Source organism: Suncus etruscus, chromosome 4 (assembly GCF_024139225.1).
Source record: "Suncus etruscus isolate mSunEtr1 chromosome 4, mSunEtr1.pri.cur, whole genome shotgun sequence".
NCBI classification, from domain to species: Eukaryota; Metazoa; Chordata; class Mammalia; order Eulipotyphla; family Soricidae; genus Suncus; species Suncus etruscus.
Genome location: NC_064851.1, coordinates 54272070 through 54294333, shown reverse-complemented (window position 1 = coordinate 54294333; position 22264 = coordinate 54272070). Strand labels below are relative to the sequence as shown.

The window sequence follows — 22264 nt, the reverse complement described above, 5'->3', positions numbered from 1 at the left end:
TTCGTTTGAGGTTTTCTCATTTCTACTCTCATATGGTCTTAAGTCTTGTTCACTGTTAATTCCATGGTTTTTTTGAGTTCTTGGACCATCCTTAATATTTTCTCTCTAAAGTTCTTGTCAGAGATGCTTATATAGTTGGGTGATACTAGGTGATCTTCAGAACTACTATTTTTGTTCACTAAGAGTCATGGGGTTCTGCATTGTTTTCCCATTATGACATTTGCAGTGTGGTGGTGGTTTATTTTTTATGAGTTGTCCTGGGGTCTCTTGACTAGAAGCAATGTATGGTTGCAGAGCAAAGCACTGAGCAAAGCACAGTGGCCACACTCTTGTCTGGTTGCACTGATCTCAGTTCAAAATGTCTGTTTTAATTCCAAAGCCTCCACTGCTGCTGCCAATATTGCTGCTTTTCTTTCTGTCTCATGGCCATGCTGTCATCCAAGCACATTAATCTCTGGACACATAAGTATTTGTGTCCACTAAAACCAGTTTCCTCAGGACTCTTGATCCCTCCCACTCTCAACTAATCTCTTCAGCTGGAGCAGGAGAAGCACATCTTCAGATCTCTATGATTGCTGATTATAGAACATCAACTCAAATTCTTGCTGCTGATTCCCATGACTATAGTGCCTTAGCTATGTTTTTGCACCCCATGAGGGGTTGGGGTGGGGATGTATTCAGTCATTTCTACCATGAGCAAGCCTCAGGGGAGCTGTTGTAGAAAAGCACTCTCAAGCTAGAGCCCTTGCAGCTATTTGAGGGCCTGGAACAATTCCTGTCTTCTGTCACTAGCTGGCATCAATCTGTTCATTGCATCTGCATTTGACCCCTGGGCCGACTTCTGTTCTAGCCTCCACTACCCCTTATCTCTGGTAACTCAACATGGGAGAGTCTACTGAGAGTAGAAAATCTTCAAGTATCCAATGCACCCTGCTCTTGCTGCCAACCTTGATCCACAGCACTATGTGTGCGTTTGTGTGTGTGTGTGTGTGTTTTAACTAGCCCTACCACTGCAAGAATCAACTGCTGCTGTCCCTTGTCCCTGTCCCCTTAGTAATTCATGGGTTCGTGAGGGGGTTCCAGCCTGAAAAATAAAGAGAGAGTGTTCTGTTCAAGGGTCAAATTTATTGAAGCAGATGACTGGCTTATATACTCCGGCAGAGCAGGGAGGAGAAGAGGAAAAATACAAGAACAGCCTTTGTATTACAGGTGACTTCATTTACAAGGTACAATTTGATATTTTCTCAAGAACATTTTGTGGTCAACTTAGGCAGGTCAACTTAGACAGGTCAAGCCTGGAGCATTTGTGTACATCCTATTCCTACATTCTATAGCCAACATCTGTTTCTCATAACTTTTGATAGGACAATGTACTGTTTCTATACTTAATTTCTATAGATGCATTCAATTGTCACAAGTTCTCAGAACATAATCTACAATAGGATCTGTGCTGTTTCCTGTGACTTTGGCACGTATGCATGCCTCACAAAAGTAAAGTTCATGCTGTGGGAAAAGAAGGCAAGCCATACAGACTCCATCTTGAGTCTGCCCCTGACAGTCCCTTTTCTCTAAACAGGTGAATCCAGACACCCTATTAAGTTAGAGACTAGTAGGATTTGCCACTGTATTTATAAGCATTGCAATAGCTCTTTGTAGCCTCTGAGGACCCCTTTCAGTACTCACCAAGGATCTGTTTTGTTTCAATTTTGAAAATAAAATTAATTTGTATAACTGCATGTTTTGGGAGTACAATTGATATCTCTTCAAAGTAGGAGACTGAAGTGATAGTACAGTGGACAAGGCACTTGCCTTACATGTTGTCAATCCGGGTTCCCATTTTGGCATTTCATATGGTCCCCCAAGCACAGCACATAATGATTTCTGAGCACAAAGCCACAAACTACTTTTGAGCACTGCCGGGTGTGACCCCAAAAGGCAAAAATGAAGAAAAAAACGTCTATCTTGCCAACTACAACCACAAACAAAGTACCAATCCCTGCCACCATGACTCATTTGACTCTCCTCTTTCTTTCTGTCCTTCATCCCTTTGGTTCCTTTGGTATCCACAGACCTGCAATCATAGTCTGTAGTCTATGCAATGGTTGATGTTGTTCCTGATTGCCTGAGCCACACTTTACCTCAATATTTTCAAATCTGGTTTAGCAACATATTACTCCACTCAGTTCACAGTATGTTCTAGTGTGCCCTCACCTACATGTGGAAGGCTTTGCTTAATAAAGTCAGTCTACAAAATCTGGAGAGTTGATTGCTTCTGCAAATGTGCTGACACTCACACAAGGCTACAGAAAATCGTGGAAAAATCACATAAACATGACCACCCAGGAAATTCAGTAAACTTTTAGAAAATGCCTCCAAAGAAATGTAGATATAGAAACAACCTAAACAATAATTTAAAAAAATTGCTCTTAATAGGAAACTTGGTAGCTGCTGAGTTAATGATGCTTTATTTTACAATTGGCCACAAAAGAAGACTGTACGAATGAGGAGAAAGATTATGAGAAAGGATGTTGGAATTGTGGAGGGACTGAAATAGGTTATGAATTCTCATCTAATAGAAGCCAAGATCTCTCTAGGAGAGCCTGAAACTGACGTGCGCCCCCTTGAGGAGGAGTGGAACCGGGAAGATGCAAGTGGATGGGTTAAGGTGAAGAGTGGGGGGGGGGGGGAGAGAGAGAGAGAGAGAGAGAGAGAGAGAGAGAGAGAGACAGACAGACAGACAGACAGACAGAGACAGACAGAGACAGACAGAGACAGAGAGAGACAGAGAGAGAGACAGAGAGAGAGACAGAGAGAGACAGAGAGAGAGACAGAGAGAGACAGAGAGAGACAGAGACAGAGAGAGACAGAGAGAGAGACAGAGAGAGACAGAGACAGAGAGAGACAGAGAGAGAGACAGAGACAGACAGAGACAGAGACAGAGAGAGACAGAGAGACAGAGAGAGACAGAGAGAGACAGAGAGAGAGAGAGACAGAGAGAGACAGAGAGAGAGACAGAGAGAGAGACAGAGAGAGACAGAGAGACAGAGAGAGACAGAGAGAGACAGAGACAGAGAGAGACAGAGAGAGAGACAGAGAGAGACAGAGACAGAGAGAGACAGAGAGAGACAGAGACAGAGAGAGACAGAGAGAGAGACAGAGACAGACAGAGACAGAGACAGAGAGAGACAGAGAGACAGAGAGAGACAGAGAGAGACAGAGAGAGAGAGAGAGAGAGAGAGAGAGAGAGAGAGAGAGAGATTACTTGGGGTCTGATGGAAGACGCAAACCCCGTTTCAAAGAACGACTCAGCACTCCCCAGAGACCTTACAGGGTCCCACCCGACCATCTTCTTGAGTCCCCCTGAATCCCGAGATGTGACTTGGCTGGGACCAGCCTCTCCAGGACAGCCAAGCAAAATCGTTCCTAACAGTTCATTCAGTCTGGGGCCGTGCTGCAGCTGGAGCCAGAATTCCTCCCCTCTGTCCCCCCTTCCTTCTGACTCCATCCTGCCCACCTCCTCCTCCAGCTCCTCCCCGCGCCCTCGTCCCCCATCTCCTCACCCTACTCCCCGAAGCAACGCAGCGCTGCTCTATAGCTCTAGGGTTTGCGGGGAGCAAGACGCTGGCAGCCACCCCTGGAGCTCCAAGGGATCTCTGGGTTCCAGCAGAGCCTTCGGGAAGTCCTGACACTCGAGAGGTAAGGATAGAGGTCCCTCAGCAGGCAGGTGGAGCCACAGAATGGGGGAATATCTGAGGATGCATCAGGGAAGAGAGTTTGCAGCACTTCAGAGAGAGGGATGGAGTCCCACAATCCGCGGGTGACAGAGGCAAGGAAGGCATCCCAGCCGAATGTTACTCTGGGCGGGCAGTGTAATTCTCTCCACGTAAGCGGTACCAGGGGGATCCACTTTTTTTTTTTTTTAAATGATTAACAGATGCCATTAAGGTGGTGTAAAAACGCATTCCTGAAAAGTCACCACTCCTTTTAAGCAATGAATGCTACTATGAAAACTAACTCACCCCTTCTTCGGCTCCCTGCCATCAACTTGGTAGACCATCAACTTGGTCCTCTAGGCCACCCAAAGGGGTAGTGAAGACATTTTATAAGTGAAGCAGAAAAGTTTTGGATTTGCTTCACAATACCACAGCAAAAGAGGGTGGGGGAGAAAAGGAAAGGAGGGTGAAGGAGGGAGTCTGACAAATCCTGCTGAAGCAAAATGAAGGGCTCATGGGAATTATACTTTTCTTTTTTTAAAAAATATGTTTCAATTCTATCTGTAATTTCTATAATAAAAAGAGTTTGAAAAGTATAAGCATTGCTTTCGGATTTCTGAGATCTTCCTATCTAATTTTAAAAAGGCTGCATGCATATCTGAATCCTTTTTATGAAATTCTTATTTTATCCCAAATACATGGTCTCTACAGAGGAAATGAAAGTCATACTTTGCTACTTGGAGAATTGTGCTTAGAATCTGGTTTGTAGTTTAAAGGACAGAATGTTAAAATTCTAGTGAAATAATATATTATAGGCTGGAAAGTAGTAGCCAAGCATCACATGGAATTTTATTTTTATTAGGAAATATTAGAAGAGTTCCCTTAGTGTAAAAGGGTATTGGAAATGAGCATTCTTACTTTTATTCCAGACTACTCAGAAAACTGTAGACTTTAAAAGAAAACTTTAAAAAAATGTATTTAGAAATTTAAGATTGTCCTTAATATTGGGTACATAGTATGTGATTGGTGTATGTTAAATTAAATAATTTTAATGCGGGTACATTTTCCCTATTGAGTAAATTTCTTTTTCTGTCCAATGTTCAAATGCTCAAGTCATTCACAGTGGGAGTAGCCGAAGTTCTGACTTTGCAGAAGAGGAATCTGAGATTAATTGTGTTGCTTCTTAACCTCTTAAATTAGTGGAATAGTTGAGATTTTGTAACTTGGCTTAACTAATTATTTTTTTAAACTCCAATTGACTGAGACTGATATATGAGTAGCTATAACTATTTTGATGATAAGATGCTCTAAGGCCTAATAAAAGCAAATGTAATGTAGCTACAGAAATACTTTGCTTTCAAATAACCATCAATGTGAGAGATAGAAAGTGAGTTGGGAACCACTTGCTGTGCATTTCCCATGTCAGTAAGTGTAAAAGAGCCAGTGAAGGCTCCCCTTCAGGTCTCTTAGTTCTAGTTACCACAAATTTGATCCCCATACACAATATCCATTGCTTGTATGAAAATATGTCCTGAAAAAAACTGCAAAAAAGAAAAGAAGGGTTTTATTTTTTTATTGTGATGAGAAACAGAAGTAGTAGGTTACTATAATTTAACATCTGTGTAACTTTATCATCTTCTTCAGGGATGCCAAACTTTTAAAGCAGACACCACATTGTCTCCATTTCTGAAATTATACTTAAAAACAGTGCTATGATATATTTTGAACAGAAATGGGCATATTGTCAATGAATGTTCTTGTCATTTATTTCAGCACAGAGTCAATTGACAGCTTAGTCTTTAGAGTCTTTAGGAGTAGGTTCTAAAATATTTGATAAACATGTGAAGTTTTTGGCAGGTTGCAGACTTTCCTTCACATTGAAATGAATTGCAGCACATTTTGAAGACTATTTAGCAGCACTGTCTGGCAGAATGAGAGAGTTTTGGGCACTACAACACTATTTGGAAGGAAAATCACCTACTAGGGAATTGTCTGGCTGTGGATAGCATTATCAGTCTACAATTCATCAGGATGGGGTCTGTGGGCTGGAGAGGTGGGTTTCCCAAATGTGATGGGTTCCATATGTGACAACCACTTTGTGCACTGTCAACCAATTAAACTTCTCTCCCTTACTGAATCCCACATGCTAAACAACAACAATAAATAAAAAACTACCTGCCATACCAACCCCAAACAAACAACACACACATACACCAAAAATCAATCAAACAAACAAAAAAACCCTTTTCACAACTCAGATGTTTAAATGCTGGACCTTGATTTGCCATCTGGACTGCCTTGCATCTAGTGTTAGCAATAGAAATTCACAGGGAAGTTCTGAAATGGAACATAAAGAAGGACATGAAAGCTGTGTGCAATTGAGTAAACTTCTAGGATTTTCTTATTGTTCTTATGAAACTTTAGCTCTTTTGTTCTTAAGCCACACCTAACAGTACTTAGGGGCTATTCCTGTCTCATTATTTGGGATTGCTCCTGGTGATACTTGGGGTAGGGTGGGGAGTCCATGTGTTTGTAGAAACTGAAACCAGACTTCTCCTACTTAGAGCAATCTCCCTAGCTGTTAGACATTTACCCTTGAAAAGCTTTTTTGCTTTCTATGCATTGGGTTTTCTGGGTAGTGATAGCAAGAAGAGCAAGTGAGTGAGGTGCAAGGATGGATAGAAAACAGATTTTTGATTTTAGAAGTATGTATGAGCCTTCTCAGTAGACTGTTTGGCTAGTTTCAGTAACTCTAAGAAGTGTGAATGACTATTTGTGGTATATGTAAGGCCCCCAACCCACATTTACGTCTATTTTTCTATTTTAAAGGACGAAAAGAACAAAATGGAAAACCTGCTATTCTGTTTAATATTTTTCACCTTGGGATGGATCTTTATTGATGGATCTGACATGGAACAGGATTTCACATGGCATTTGAAAAAATTACCCCATGTTGTCAGTGAAAGAACTTTCCATCTCACAAGTCCTACATTTGAAGCAAAGTCTAAAATGTTGTTGAATAGAGTGTGTGGCATAGAGTGCCACAAAAAACTGCCAGCACCCAATCTATCTGATTTAGAAAATTCTCTGTCCTTTGAGACTATCTTTGAAAATGGCACCCGGACCTTAACCACAGTGAAAGTGAAAGATCTGGTCCTTTCTTCTACTCAGAATATCACTTCTAAAGGAGTGTCTGTTAGGGGAAAGAGGCAGGTGTATGGCACTGATAGCAGGTTTAGCATCTTGGACAAAAGATTCTTAGCCAATTTCCCATTCAATACTGCTGTGAAGATCTCCATGAATTGCAGTGGTGTTCTCATCTCCCCCAATCATGTTTTAACAGCTGCTCACTGTGTTCACGATGGAAGGAATTATATCAAAGGGAGTAAGAAGCTAAGAGTAGGATTGTTGAAGATGAGAAAAAAAAATGTCAAGAGACAGAGGGGCAGGAGAGAAGTTGATGTTAATGGAAGTCAAAGAAAGGGTGCCAGAAAGAATCTTAGAAAGCGAATCAAGGTGGGAAAGAGAAGAAAAGAATCTGCTCGGGGTCACGCAGTCACAGATGGGAGGCCCTCCTTCCAGTGGATCCAGGTCAAGAAAACACATATCCCCAAAGGCTGGACTAGAGGAGTGAGAGATGATACTTCCTTGGACTATGATTATGCTCTTCTGGAACTGAAACGTGCTCACAAAAAGAAATACATGGAACTAGGCGTCAGTCCAACCATCAAGAAGTTGCCGGGTGGAATGATCCACTTCTCAGGATTTGATCATGATAGGGCAGATCAGTTAGTCTACCGGTTCTGCAGAGTGTCTGATGAGTCCAATGATCTCCTCTATCAATACTGTGATGCTGAGTCTGGCTCAGTTGGCTCTGGGGTCTATCTGCGCCTGAGAGATCCAGGAACAAAGAAGTGGAAGCGCAAGATCATCGCAGTCTATTCAGGTCACCAGTGGATGGATGTTCATGGACTTCAGAAGGACTACAATGTGGCAGTTCGCATAACTCCTCTCAAGTATGCTCAGATTTGCCTCTGGATCCACGGAAACGATGGCAATTGTACTTACGGCTAACAGAAGCCTGAAATGAGATTGAGTAGTCTGTATTGCAGAGGAAACCAAGTCTGATATTGTGCTAGTCTCACTCCATAGTTTATTAGTATTTTGACACTTTAATGACCGTTTTTTTAAATTAGATGTTTATTCATTGGAGAGATCTTTTAGCACAGATATTGAAACCAGACTTTCAACTAAATATATTTCTTCTTTATATTCTTTTTTGGGGGGGGGGAGGGGGGCATACTCAGGGCTTACTCCTGGCTATATGCTCAGAAATCGCTCCTGGCTTGGGGAACTGACACAGGAGATAGAACAGAGGTCCGTCCTGGGTCAGACCCATGCAAGGCAAGGGCCCTACTGCTGCGCTACTGCTCCAGCCCCCTCTTCTTTATATTCTTATATTTTATTTTTAGGAATTTTTTAATGTCTTTTAAAATATTACATACTCTAAAATGTCAAATTGGTACTAGAAATAACACGCAATTTTTCTCAAGGTCTTATGCCAAAAAAAATTTGAGGATGCCAGCATTTTTATGTGAAATTGTTTGTAGAGATTGTTAGTTCCAGAGTTAGAATACAACTAGACTATACAGTTAAAGACTAACTTACAATGCAGATTGGTCTATTCTGAGATAGATTCAAGTAACCTCTTGACCTTAAGGTTTTCACTGTGTTTTCTCTGGATATGAGGAATTTTAGCTATTGCTTCTTCATAAAAGGATTAAAAGTAATGGCAAGCTTTATACACAAAATTATTAACTTTTATTGCTTTAAAATATCAATTCATGTGTATTATTTACAATAAGAGAGAAACATTTCTTATGATTAAATAAGTATAGTTTAAAAATAGGGAGGATGAGATATTTCAAGTTTTCATATATCATATTCATAAATATGAGTATTTATGACTACAGATACTCCTCGCTTAATGACCTACCTGTTTAGTGACTGCTTGCACTTACAACCATCTCTTCACCATTGTTTTATTTTATATATCCTTTTTCCATCTTGTACACTCTATAGTACAGTACTGTGGTTTTTGGTGCCTTAATGTACCTACTTTACTAACTTTATGTTCTGTAATACATTGCAGTACTGCGTGGAAATTACACAACCTATGCAAATTAAAACAAGTGGAAGTTTTCAGTTTGATCTTTCTCGTTATTTTACTTATTCAGAATACTGTATTGTCAAGTTTTGTGCATATACTGTACTACTGTATACAGTATCTGCAGTTCCTCAGTTAATGACCAATTTGCTTAACGACCAAGTCTTTGAAATGAACTTGGTCATTGAACTTGGTTGTTAAGCGAGGAGTATCTGTAATTATGATCTGAGGATGTGATTCATATGGTAGAACCTTTGATCTTTAAGCTCTGGATTCAATTTTATACTCCTGTCTGTCTTACATATCCATGTACCCCAACTCTACTGGTGTGGATATTGGTAGCACCTGATTACCATTGAGTATAACTGTGTAACCTCTAAAATAAAAACATATTTGAAAAAATAGATGACTTTTCTTGTATTTTAATAGACGGTTTAACAGTTAAAATGGTCATTATTGAAAAACCACATCATTTTATGCTATACTGTCTCCTATTTATGAAGTGTTATTTTTTTTCTAAGCTCAAGGAATTCTATATTATTTTTCAAGAAAGTGCTTTTTTCACCATTGACAAAGTTCAGTTTTCAAAATAGGGTAAATTTGTGACTATGTTCTTTCTCTAAAATAAAATATAATTTACAAATGTCATTCTTCAAAGAAGGCTCTAATTACATTTATTAAGGAATAAGACTATATTATTCACTCATGCAGCTTAAGCAAACATGATTTCAGGAGCCTCTTTGGAACAAAACACAGCATAGGTACTCAATACAAATTCCTAGAATAGACAGCAACTTGTTGAATGATTGTAAAAAGGGGTTAGTTTTGGCCATATTAATATAAGGACTTAAGTTATTTATAATCATGCGTGTTGTAAAATTCAGGAACTGCAGCCCTAAATTTCTGTTCTAATGTGCATGTGAGTAAAACTGTGTGTGTGTGTGTGTGTGTATGAGAGAGAAAGATCCAGTGAGAAAAAGCGTGAGTGATAACAAGTGTATTTGGAGTGATGTTTCTTATTGTCTGAAACTAGTCATTTACCACTTTCACTTTTTTTTGTTGTTATTAAACTATGATTTAGCTAGAAGAACAAAGCTTTTCAAAGAACCTATTTCTTTGCAGTTCTGGGTCATCCCAAGAATAGTCTTTAGAATACCGAGGCTTTTGGAAATTAAGGAAAAGCCCCATTCCTACTTAAGTGCTCTACTTTCTAGGTTTATCATTCCCATTAACTGATAAAAATCAAGACCCCAAAATTTTTGCTTCATTTATAATTTACACCACTGCCATTGACCCAGATACTGTATTATTAAACAACATAATATTGGAGAAAAGAGTGTATAGAACAAGAAGTCACTAAGTCCAATAGCAAGACCTGGGAATATATATATATATATATTCCCTTCAAAACAACATTTAATGGACAATTTGACAGAATATTTTACTTCTAACACTCTTAGAAACAGTTTAATTTTTTAATTTTCAGAAATGGGGGATGGAGCAATCATTCTGTGAGGTAGGCTGTTTATCTTGCACTTAGATTATTATTATGTGGCACTTAGATTTGATCTCCAGAACCCTATAAGCTTGATCCTTGACCACAGAGCCAGCAATAAGCCCTAAGTACCCCTGAGTGTTGTCTAGCTTTCCCCCCAAAAACAAAATTTTTTTGAAATAATTATAGAACTACTTTTTTTCCTTAAAAAATAAGAATGGATTTCATACCAAGATTGTATTTCCAAACCAAAGTACCACTTTATCAAGCAATTGCCTAAAAAAGTGTTACTTGAGACTAAACTAAATTTTGTATTCTGCCACTGCACTCAGAGCATTAACTTTTAAGGACTTTTTTTGTGGTCTGAGAAAATAAATGACACTATTGTACCCCATGGGCAGTTGTGCCATTTGCTGTGTTTTCGTGCAAGACTGATGTGGTTCCATGAAGGGATGTCCTGGGTGTTCAGTGGGTACACTCAAAACAGTGTCTCTCTTCTGTACATACACCTAATTTAAATTCTGATTTTCAGTGAAATCTAGAGTAGCATAATGCCATATGGACCATCCTTTTATGACTAGTAACTAAATATTTCAATTTTCAGACAAGAGGAAATGAAAAAGCTACTTCGTATCTTTATTATTTGAAGTGTTTAGAAATTTAGATGTTTTTTCTTCTGCTGGATTTATCTACATTCAAATAGACCAACAAAGTGTAAATGCACTGGATTTCAACTATTTTAATGGCATTTCAATTATTACCTTTTGCTTAGTCATTTCCCAAACTGACTGTTTATAGGAGTGACATACGACAGATATGACAAGTCTACTGCCTGGGCTCCACCAAAATCTATTCTGGAATCTCCAAGAATGAGATATTTATGTTGATGAAGTTTTCAAGTAACCAGAATGATTATCCAGGGTTGAGAGCTACTGTAATAATCTACCTTTCTTAAATTATACTCCATTTCCTAAAATATACATATCTCATAGCTCCCTCTATGTTTTCAATGATGATTTTTTTTTTGTCTTTCCTAGCAGGTATTTTCTCAGTCTGTATTTTTTTTCATTTTTTCTTTTCTTTTTTTTTATTCATTTTTTAAAATTTTTGAGTCACACCTGGCAATGCTCAGGAATTACACCTGGTTCTGCACTCCTAAGTCACTCCTGGGAGGCTGCGGGGACCATATGGAATTTAGAATTCGAACAGGGTTTCATTGTGTGTTGGCTGCATACAATGCAAATGCCTTACTGCTGTGCTATCACTCCTGCCCCAAGCCTGTATTTTTATTCTTGTACCTATCTTATATATTTTGGTAAGGAAGTGGTGGTAAAACACTCATATAGATAGATGTGTTGGATGCCCTCTATGATGCTATTTCCTAGTCACCAAGCAGAGTCCATAGAGCAATTGTTCCAGGGATTCTTGAGGCTGAAAGCTTTGGAGACCACAACTGCACCAGAGATAGAGAAGACAGCACAAAGAGGGTGCCATCCCCTTATGATTAGTGACTCCTAACTGGGCTTGACCTTGACTTCCTCTCTCACAGAGAACTCTGGTTAAAGGAGATACTACTAATACTGTTGCTCCAGCAGCATTCCTAAACCCCATTGTTCATACTTATCTTCTCCCAAGAGTCTCTCCTATCCCCCAGGCTATTCCTCCTCAATGTTCAGTTATCATTCAGGTATCCCAGTTTCTTTGGTCCTATAGAAGCATTGCTGGAAAGGAATCAAGTGCCTCTAGAAACCATTCTTACCCAGTCTAGAGCTGGAGATAAGGTCCTTGGTTCTGGAATACACTGGGAAGAGAAAATTGGCCCTTTTGCTGGAGTCTGCACATGCATGAATGAAATTCTTTTCAATTTTTTACAAAATAAAAATACACTTTTTTTGGTTTTTGGGCCACACCCAGCGATGCTCAGGGGTTACTCCTGGCTGTCTGCTCAGAAATAGCTCCTGGCAGGCACGGGGGACCATATGGGACACCGGGATTCGAACCAACCACCTTTGGTCCTGGATCGGCTGCTTGCAAGGCAAACACCGCTGTGCTATCTCTCCGGGCCCAAATACATTCAGCAAAAACACTACAATATTGTTTTATGTTGGTAAGAGATAAGAGACTAGACAAATTTATAAAGGTATAAACAAATTGTGATCATTTTAAAGTGAAAAATTCAACTTTACTTATTTTCTGGAAATTATATTCTATACATTTAATTCATGATCAACCTTACCATAAAGGATAGGTCAATTAAAGATAAAGATAGTTCACCATATATTTATGAAACCTGGGCTTCTCTCCTTTCTCAAATAATTCATAATATAGCAAAGAAGTTAGATGAAGTAGAAGATGCTGAAGGAACACAATTGAGAAGGATCAACACTATTTTGATGGGTAGATATGATCAAAATTGTTTCCTAAAAGAAGTAATACTTTAATTTCTTTTTTGTATAAGATGAAAATTAAATTCTGGGATACAATCATGCATGGCATGTACTCAACCAACAAGCCACATCCTTGACCCTAGATTGAGTTTTGAAGGAGAACTAATATTTGCCAGGCCATCAGTAGAAAGTTTGGGCAGTGATTGGTATTCAGGGGAGAGGAAAGTATGTACAAAGGAATGGGAGAATGACCATGCACCAAGTATTCAAAATAATTTTCGGCGATTGCTAATATAGGAGACTGGTGCTTCGTGGTGGTGAAGACCACAAGAAATAAGGCTTGACAACATCTTGATAGTGGAAGGGAGGCTTTAAATGCTATGCTAGAGAAGCTTGAAATGTAATCTATATATATCCAGAATTGGTAAAGAACTTTAAGTCAGAGTACTTAAAGTGATAACATGCTCATACGGAAATTTGAGACTTAGCAGTTCTATGTGGGCTAGAATGGATTGAGTTTAGGTGGGTATAAGAGAGAGATTTCAGTGAATAGGCTACAGTGCTGGGGTAGTGAGAGTGGGAATGGTTGGAGTAGGATGGGCACATTAGTGACCATTAAATACAGGAAGGAGAAGTTTCTGACTTGGGAGAAGGATAGATAATGAAACAACCAATCAAGACACGAAAAACTAGGTTTGAAAAACATTGTGTACATGTAAAATATTTTGTGGAATGTTTACCAATAAGATTGAAATAAAACCGTGACAAAAATTAAATACAAAGTGTGTGATTTTGTACTAATTCATTAGTTATCATAAATTCCGTATGCCATCAACTATATTTTGCTCTAAATACTAAAATCCACATCATTATCTCTAATATAAATTTAAAACCATTAATGTTGAAAAAATTTCCTTTTTCTGAGAAAAGTGGCTAGACTTCTAAAACTGTGGTCCTAACTTTACATCTGAGATATTACAACATGAATGGTCACTACTTCATATATATATATATATATGTATATATATATATATATGTATATACACATATACATACAGTGGTTGTTATTGTATTGGGCCACACACAGTAGTACTCAGGGATTACTCCTTGTTCTGTGGTCTGGAACACTTCTTAGGGGTTTGGAACACCATTTGGAGTGCTGGAGATTGAACCCAGGTTGACCAAGTGCAAGGTAAATGCCCTAGTCTATGTGCTATTGATTTGGCCCCTCATATCCTATTTTTAACAGAACACAAAACTCTGAAGTGATCAGATTAGAACAATAGATAATCTTTAAAAGACTACAATATTTAGAAAATTTTCATTATGTAAAGTCAAATTTTTCAGATTGTTTAAAAATACAATTACAAATAATAAAATTAATTGACTTACCTCAAAGATGTTTGCTAAATTGAAACAGAGATAAATACAAGAATTCTGGATGTCTGGGAATAAAAAGCAGTATTAAATGAGATCTAGATGATGGAGAAGAAATCCAGATTACGAACACAGAACCCGATTTTAAGAGATGGTTGTTTCCTTATTAGGTTATAATAGGAGCCCTTTAACCCCACTGCTTTGGGAATTGTTATCTTCAGAGCTAATTTATATATTAAAGGTTTTTATTAAAATTTTTTTTTCTAGGGGTTGGAGAGACAGCACAGCGGTAAGGCGTCTGCCTTAGACGCAGAAAGATGGTGGTTCAAATCCCAGCATCCCATATGGTCCCCCAAACCTACCAGGAGTGATTTCTGAGCATGGAGCCAGAAGTAACCCCTGAGCTTTGCCAGGTGTAACCCAAAAACCAAAAACAAAAAAATAAAAAAACAAAAAAAAAAACAAAAAAAAAAGAAAAAAGAAAATTCTTTTTCTAATCCAGATTTTATAAAGACGTCCAATTAGTTATTATGATTATTCTGATTTTATAATCTCTGTGGTAGTTTATCTTTTCTAAAGTCATTATTCTTCTTCCCACAGCTCTGCACACACTGCTATGCCTGATACATTTTTAACTTAAAACAAGTCTTCCATCTAAGTTAAATCATTACTAAATATTTATTTTAGTTTTATTTTAAAAATCAGTGTCACACATAATATACATGTTTTATTAATTTTTAGCAAATCCAGTTCTCACAAATGCATCTTATGAGCCATATCTCTGGCCTCCAAAGTATCTAGTTTTAATATTTGATCTCTGAGTATAAATATTAAAAATTCCATTGTTGGGGGGTGGAATGATAGTACAATGAGTAGGGCATTTGCCTTGCACACAGTCGACCCAGGTTCAATCCCTAGCATCCCAAAGCCCCCCCCTCTCCCAAGCCTGCCAGGATCGATTTCTGAGTGCAGAACCAGGAAGTAACACCCAAGTGCTACTGAGTGTAGCCCAAAATTCTTCCCCCCCCCAAAAAAAAACCCCTAATATTTACAACATGTTTAAGAAGTATCTGGGAAATTGAGTTTAACTATGTGGTAGAGATTTTGTGAGTTCCACCAAAGATAATTATTCTTCCCTAACTGGAACAGGAGTTCACCAGTTCTGTGCTAATTTGTGATTCTGTTTATATCTGTAATAATCAGTTCTTTTTATTAAAAATTTAAAGAGTGCTTCTGGTTATAATTCTTTATTAAGTAATATCACAGTATTGATTTTTTTGTTTGTTTGTTTTTGGGTCACACCCAGTAGCGCTCAGGGGTTTCCTGGCTCTACACTCAGAAATCACTTCTGGTAGGCTCAGGGGGACTATATGGGATGCTGAGATTCAAACCACTCTCCTTTTGCATGCAAGGAAAATGCCCTACCTGCATGCTATCTCTCTGGCCCCTATTGATTATTTTTATAATTATTTCTTCAAATCATTAGTGGTTTTATAACTGCAGAAAAATAACAAATTATAGCAAAAAATGCCTTAACAAATCTAAAAACAATAAAAATATTTATCACTACTTTATGGCAAGTACTTCCTTTGCATTATGTTATTGAATAGTAAGCACATAGATTTCTCTATTCACAGACAAGTTAATAGAAGGGAAGAATTTTGCTTAGTGCAACAGTAGACATTCTGCTCTACATAGTCTGATATAAAACTACAATTCCTGCACTTGTCTCAGCATTGCTTACAATGTAGATCATTTTTTTTCTTTGTGATGTATGCCAGTCTCACTTATATGACAGGATATCTTTGTTGTTTTGATTTGCATTTCTCTAAATAATTGATGAACATTTTATGTCTTTTGGCCATTTGTATGTCTTCTTTGAGGAAGTTTCTTTTCATCTCTTCTCTCATTTGACATTTTTTCTTTTAAATTTATACCAGTGCCTTATGTACCTTGGATACTAACTATTAATAAGATAAATAGTGGATAAATATTCTCTCTCAGTTTGTGGGATGCCTTTTATTCTGGTCTTAACTTCTACTTCTTTTGCAGTGCAGAAGCTTATCTTATGTAGTCTCATATGTTTATCGTAGCTAATAGCATTGATTCACTAAAGATGCCTCTAGATTCAATTTCATGAATTGCTATATAATTTCAATATTATTTATGGATTAAGGTCTAATGTCAAAGTTTTTAATTCATTTTTATTTGACTTTTGTGCATGGCATTAAGAGTCAGAGATTATTTTTTCCTGTGGTGGACTAGTTTTCTCCAGCACCATTTGTTGAAGAGGCTTTTCTGATTCCACTTTATGTATTTTGGTTTCTTGAGGATTTGAATTCTATTTCATTGGTCTTAAAATCTGTTATTATTTCAGTACCACATTGTTTTTTGTCACTACAGCTTTAAAGAATAGTTTGAAAATTGGAAAAGAGAAGCTTTCTATGCCCCTTCCCCCCTCAGATTAGACTATTCAGAGAGGCTTATTACTTTGTACAAATCTCAACACTGTTTGATACATATCCTTAAAAAGTGTCATGCGTATTTTTAGTGTTTTTTAAATAGCTATTACATGTATAGAATTTTGGAAAAGACTGCAATTTTTGGGGGTGCCACCCCCGACTGTGCTCAGGGCTTACACCTCATTTTGCGTTCATGGATACTCTTGGTGGGCTTAGGGATTACAGTTAGATGGGCTGCTAGAGGTTGAACTCAGGTGAGCTGTGTGTAAATCAAATGTCCAACTAACTATACCATAACTCCACAAGATTTCTATTTTAACAATAGTAATCCTTTCAATCCACAAATAGGTGATATGTTACCATTTTTGTGCCCATTTAAAAAATTTTATTTTAGTAGTGTTTTATGAACTAAACTTCTTGGCATGTACTATATGGGATCTATTCAGAATAGACACTTATATTCTTATATTCATTGCAGCTCTATTTATAACAACCAAAACTTGGAAACAACCCTAGGTATTCAAAAAGAGATGACTGGTTTAAGAGATTATGATATACATGAATGGGCATGGAAACTATTGTGCTGAGTGAAATAAGTCAGAGGGAGAGAGATAGATACAGAGTAGTCACACTCATCTATGGGTTTTAAGAAAAATAAAAGAACATTATTGTAATAATGCCCAGAGACAATAGAGATGAAGGCTGGAGAAGGACTGGCTCATGATATGAAAGCTCATCACAAAGAGTGGCGAATGCAGTTAGAGAAATAACTACAGTAACAAATATCATGACAATGTTAATAAGTGAGAGAAATAGAATGCCTGTCTTGAATACAGGCAGCAGGTGTGGGAGGAGGAAGATGGGAGGCATTGGTGGTGGGAATGATGCACTTTCTGAAAGATATTTTGTGATTGACTCTATCGTAGGTAATCTCTAACTAATGCACAGTCAAGAGATTTTTAAATTCTAGTCTCAGGACACCAGACATCTAAATTTTATGTATCTAAAAAGAGGACATCTAAAATGACTTTTTAATGAATTGTAGCTCTTAATAATTAAACCAGTAGAAATTAAAATAATATATTTTAATGTGTATCTAATTTAAAATTTAAAAAGTATCTTAGCAAAAACACAGATGTGTCTGTTCTTCAAACTAGAATGAGAGTCTGGCTAGGTGAAGTATTCTTGTTGAAGCACTTAGTGTTAATTGCTCTGACTATTGAAATTTGTTTTTTGTAGGTAGCAGAAATTTGTTGAGAGTCTGGCTGGGTGAAGTATTCTTATTAAGGCATTTATTTCATTGAGTATTTTTTTTAACACAATACACTACCACTGCATTTTGTCATGAAGCACTGCTCGTGATAAATATGCTGTAAATCGGGAACTGGAGAGATAGCTTGGAGATAAGGCATTTGCCTTTCATGCAGAAGATCAGTGGTTTGAATCCCGGCATCCCATATGGTCGGTCCCCTGTGCCTGCCAGGGTCGATTTCTGAGCATAGAGCCAGGAGTAACCCCTGAGCACTGCCAGGTGTGACCCAAAAACAAACAAACAAAAAAAGGGGAATGATAAATATGCTGTAAATCTTAAGATTTTTTTTAATAAAATTATCTTTTTTTTGATCTTGCTGCTTTCTGTATCCTATTTCTATGGTTTTTGTGATTTGACTAGATTTCCTTTAACTGGTAATCTTTAGGCACCTAATATATGGGTGCATGCACTCTAGCCCTGGGAACTTATCAGCTTCTTCTTCATAGGGGTTTCTTCCTGGTTCTCTGGGATTCCAATAATTCTTATGTTGTTTCTATTGAATTTATCCCAAAGTTCTTATGTTGTCTGCTTATTTATTTTGAGGATATTTTCCATCTTCTTATTTTGTGGCACTTTTCCATCTTCTGCTGTTGATTGGAGATGCTATACAGCTCGCCTTTGAACTCACTGATTCTGTCCTCACCAACTGTTCTTATGCTGGTGAAGACCTTCCAGTGAGTATTTAATTTCACCTACCAATTTTTCAGTTCTATCATTTCTGTTTGAAGTTTTCTCATTTCTACTATAATTTCCTCTTGAGTCTTTTTGGTATCCTTTTCTTTTTTAGTTCCTTCAACATCCTCAATATTTCCTCTCAAAAAACCTCATCACAGAGTCTACATATGTGGCTGATAGTAGTTGGGTCTTCATTCACTAAACATGGTAGGGTTCTCTGTAGCCTTTCCCTTGTGATCTTTTAGTATTGTGGTGAATTGTATGCATTGTGATATGGTTTATTGACTAGAAGAAATTCATGGCCTGAGGCAAATTGGAGTGGCCATGATTTTCTCAGAGAACACTTACCTGTGGTGAATAAAGCTCTTCTGAGTCAAATAAAGATCTCGCTGCTGGTCTGGTTGCCTTAGTTTCTTATAACTTTGTAGTTAAAAGGACCTTTCCCTATCTTGGTGCTGCTCTTTCCTTTTCAACACTGACCTTGGTTGAAGATGGCTGCTCTGAGCCATAAAAGTCACACTGTTGGTTTGTTTGTCTGCCTCAGTTGCTTGTGACTGTTTTTGTTTTTTGTTTGTTTTTAATTTTGGAAAATCTTTAAAAGTATTTAAGAGGTAGAACAAGATCTCTTGTTTGCTGAGAACCAGAAAAGTCTTGATAAAGGCTAGAAGCAGATGTTGTAAATTGATAGAAGAGAAAACTATGTGAAAACTTTTCTTAGACACATCAAAAGAATCATGAAAGTTACAGGAGAAAAAACAGAAATTAGATAGAAACCCACTAAACTGCTACAACAAAATTCCAAGGACCATCTGTGAAAATTTTTCTGTAGTAGAGTGACCATGGACATCAGCAATAGCTAAAGAGCATGTTTTGGTGAAGGGAAAGAAGTTTAGAAACTGTCATGGCATGCCTATTTATCCTGAAAACCCTTCCCTCCACTTTGAAACTTTTATAATGAACCCTGATCTGAGGGCAGAAATAGATCAGACAAGTTATCCAAGGCATATTTTAGTGGATATATGCCAGAGACCAAACCCTAAAATAAAATACAGCAGGATAAACCAGTCTTGTGTGGCCAGAGTACATAACCTAAGGCATTGGCTAGCCCCAGAGCCCAAAGAAATACCACAGTGTCCTATCAGTCAAACATTCCAGGAAGCTTATGACATCCTTGAAACTTCACTAACCTTGAGATGTTCCTGTGCTCCTTATGTAAAGATGGCATGTAAAGATTACCCACAAGATGACCTCTGTAATGCAGGCTGTTCCATCCTGCCTTCACTCCACTCCCTGCAAAAACGTGCTGATCAATAAACCAGACCTTGATAAGGCACTTTACTTGGTCTCCTTCTCTTCTTTCCCCTCATTCGTTTCAGGCTGGACCTCCTCTACACCCACGAATAACCTGTCCTGCAGGCCAGGACAAGTGGCGCCCAACGTGGATGTAGAGTACGGACCCCCCCAGTCAGACGGAACCAGACGGACCTCGAGGGCCTGATCGTAAGACGCCAGTAAAACCCCATCAGGGCAGCGTGGACAGGTAGGAAAATCTGCGCAAAACCCCAGCAGGGTGGCATGGTCAAATTCATGCACATTTACATTTCCATCCCATCAGAATGGGTCAACATTTGTCTAAGGCTGCCTCTGTCAAGAAACTGAAGGCATCTCTCAAGGAAAGAAGTGTTAGGGTTTAGAGAAAGCAATTTTTTTCTCTTTGTTCATAACAAGTGCCCATAATTTATCATAACTGGCCCAGAAATTCATCCTTCAAAATGGCAAAAAGTGGGCCAAGAAATATCGTTCTAATTGAGGAAGGCCAGAAGGATGTTACAAATACCATCTTTACCTATTGGGGTTTGATACGTGATATTGTTGTTGAGACTCAGACCGACCCCCATAAAAAAACAATTATCTGTTGCTAAATTCTGCTTGTACCCTTTGTCAAGCAGGGCCTCTCGAGCTGCCTCTAGGGAAAGCTCTGAAATCTCCCTCCACTCCCTTCCCAAATGTGATCATTCCTGTCATACAATTTATTGCAGATGATCTTCCCCCGCCTAAACGTCTTTACCCCACTCTGTCTTTTCCCCCTGAGGAGCCCCTTGATCCAAGGGATACCCAAACCTTGGAGAATGAGGCTGCCCATTATCATGACCATGACCATTCGCTTCAAGCGACTGCACCATTACAGCCTCCTCCATATCCCCCTATTCAGGATTTTTGTGTCCGGATCTTCATTGATCTGCCCCCTCTTAAGGCTATAGAAAAGGAATTACTTGGCCAAATTGAAGATCTTAAACAAATTTTGATCCTTCAAGAACAGATAGTTTTTCTTAATTCTCAAGTTTCTGCCCTTTCAGGCTTTCCCTCGCCCTCCTGAATTTAAAGTTGTCTGTCCTATGATCACCCAATCCCAAGGGCCAGTAACCCCTCTTGAGGAGCCCCTAGAGGCCCGACCTCGCCCCTGGGTCGCATTACCAGAGCAAGAGGCTGATGAGGGTGAGGCCGAGGGCTGTGAGGCAGAAACTGCTGCGGCGCCTACAGAAAATTGCGAGCACCCAGTAAGCCAAAGAATTAGAGAATATCAGCAGCTAGACCATAAGACCTTGCGAGACATACACATTGCTGTTAAAACTTATGGTCCTAATGCACCCTTTACTCAGTGCATTCTCGATGCCTTTTCAGCTGCGGGGGGCTGTTGCTCCCATGTGAATGGATTAAAGTTACCCATGCTGTCCTCACCAGAGCTCAATTTCTTATTTGGCTGGCTGACTTCCTGGAGCGTTTCCAAAGCATCGCTACCAAAAACCCAGGGCCTCAGGGTACCCCCTGGATTTATGAACAACTAAGTGGACAAGGTTGCTTCTTTTCTAAGGATATGCAGAAGCGCGTGCCCACGGGGATGTTAGCCCAAACCACCACCGCAGCCCTGGGGGCCTGGAGAATACTCCCTTTTAAAGGGCCAGCCATAACCCCCTCACCCAAATTGTGCAAAGTGCTCAAGAGGATTATAGTGAGTTTGTTAATCACCTGCTGGAAGCAGCTGAAAGAACCGTGGGGGAAGATGCTATTAATAATAAGGATAAGATCTTAAATGAAATGATCCGAATGTGTAGTGAGGCTGATCCACTTGCCCATAAGGTTTCTCAGGCAGTTCACTTGGCCATCAGGGCCGCCTTTAATCAAGTAGTCAACAAAGAATGATTTAAGTGTGGAAAAACGAGACATTTTGCTCGCCTATGCCTGAGGGAAAGGAACCGCCCTCCAACCTTGCAGGCTGCTATGCCCGGTGCTGGCCTCTCTCTACCCTCACTGCAGATGTGGGAAGCATTGTGCCAATACTTGCTGTTCTAAAATGAATGCAGCTGGCAATCCTCTGCCTCCCCTTCAGGGAAACAGGCAAAGGGACCATCCCCGGGCCCCTCTTCCAGCCTCCTTCCTGCCGACCTTGGGGAACAGCCAGCAGGTCTCCCCACAGTCTCGTCCCTTGTCTTAGTAACTCCAGGAAGTGCCAGACTGGACCTGTGTGCCTCCACAGCAACAATATTAAAACCTGAAGATGGTGTGTAAATAATATCCACTGGCATTTTTTTCCTGCTCATTTCTTATTTTTTTAATATAATTTTTATTTTGATCATAGTGGCTTACATATTGTTGACAATAACATTTTAGGTACATA

At 38.9% G+C, this 22264-nt stretch overlaps 1 protein-coding gene across 1 annotated transcript; it reads left to right on the top strand.

Moving 5' to 3' along the window:
* Positions 1–6557: 6557 nt before the first annotated feature.
* Positions 6558–7787, top strand: PRSS35 (serine protease 35). Its single transcript, XM_049772254.1, has one exon. It carries the CDS (start codon positions 6558–6560, stop codon positions 7785–7787), a length of 1230 nt encoding a protein of 409 aa, XP_049628211.1.
* The last annotated feature ends 14477 nt before the right edge of the window (positions 7788–22264 follow it).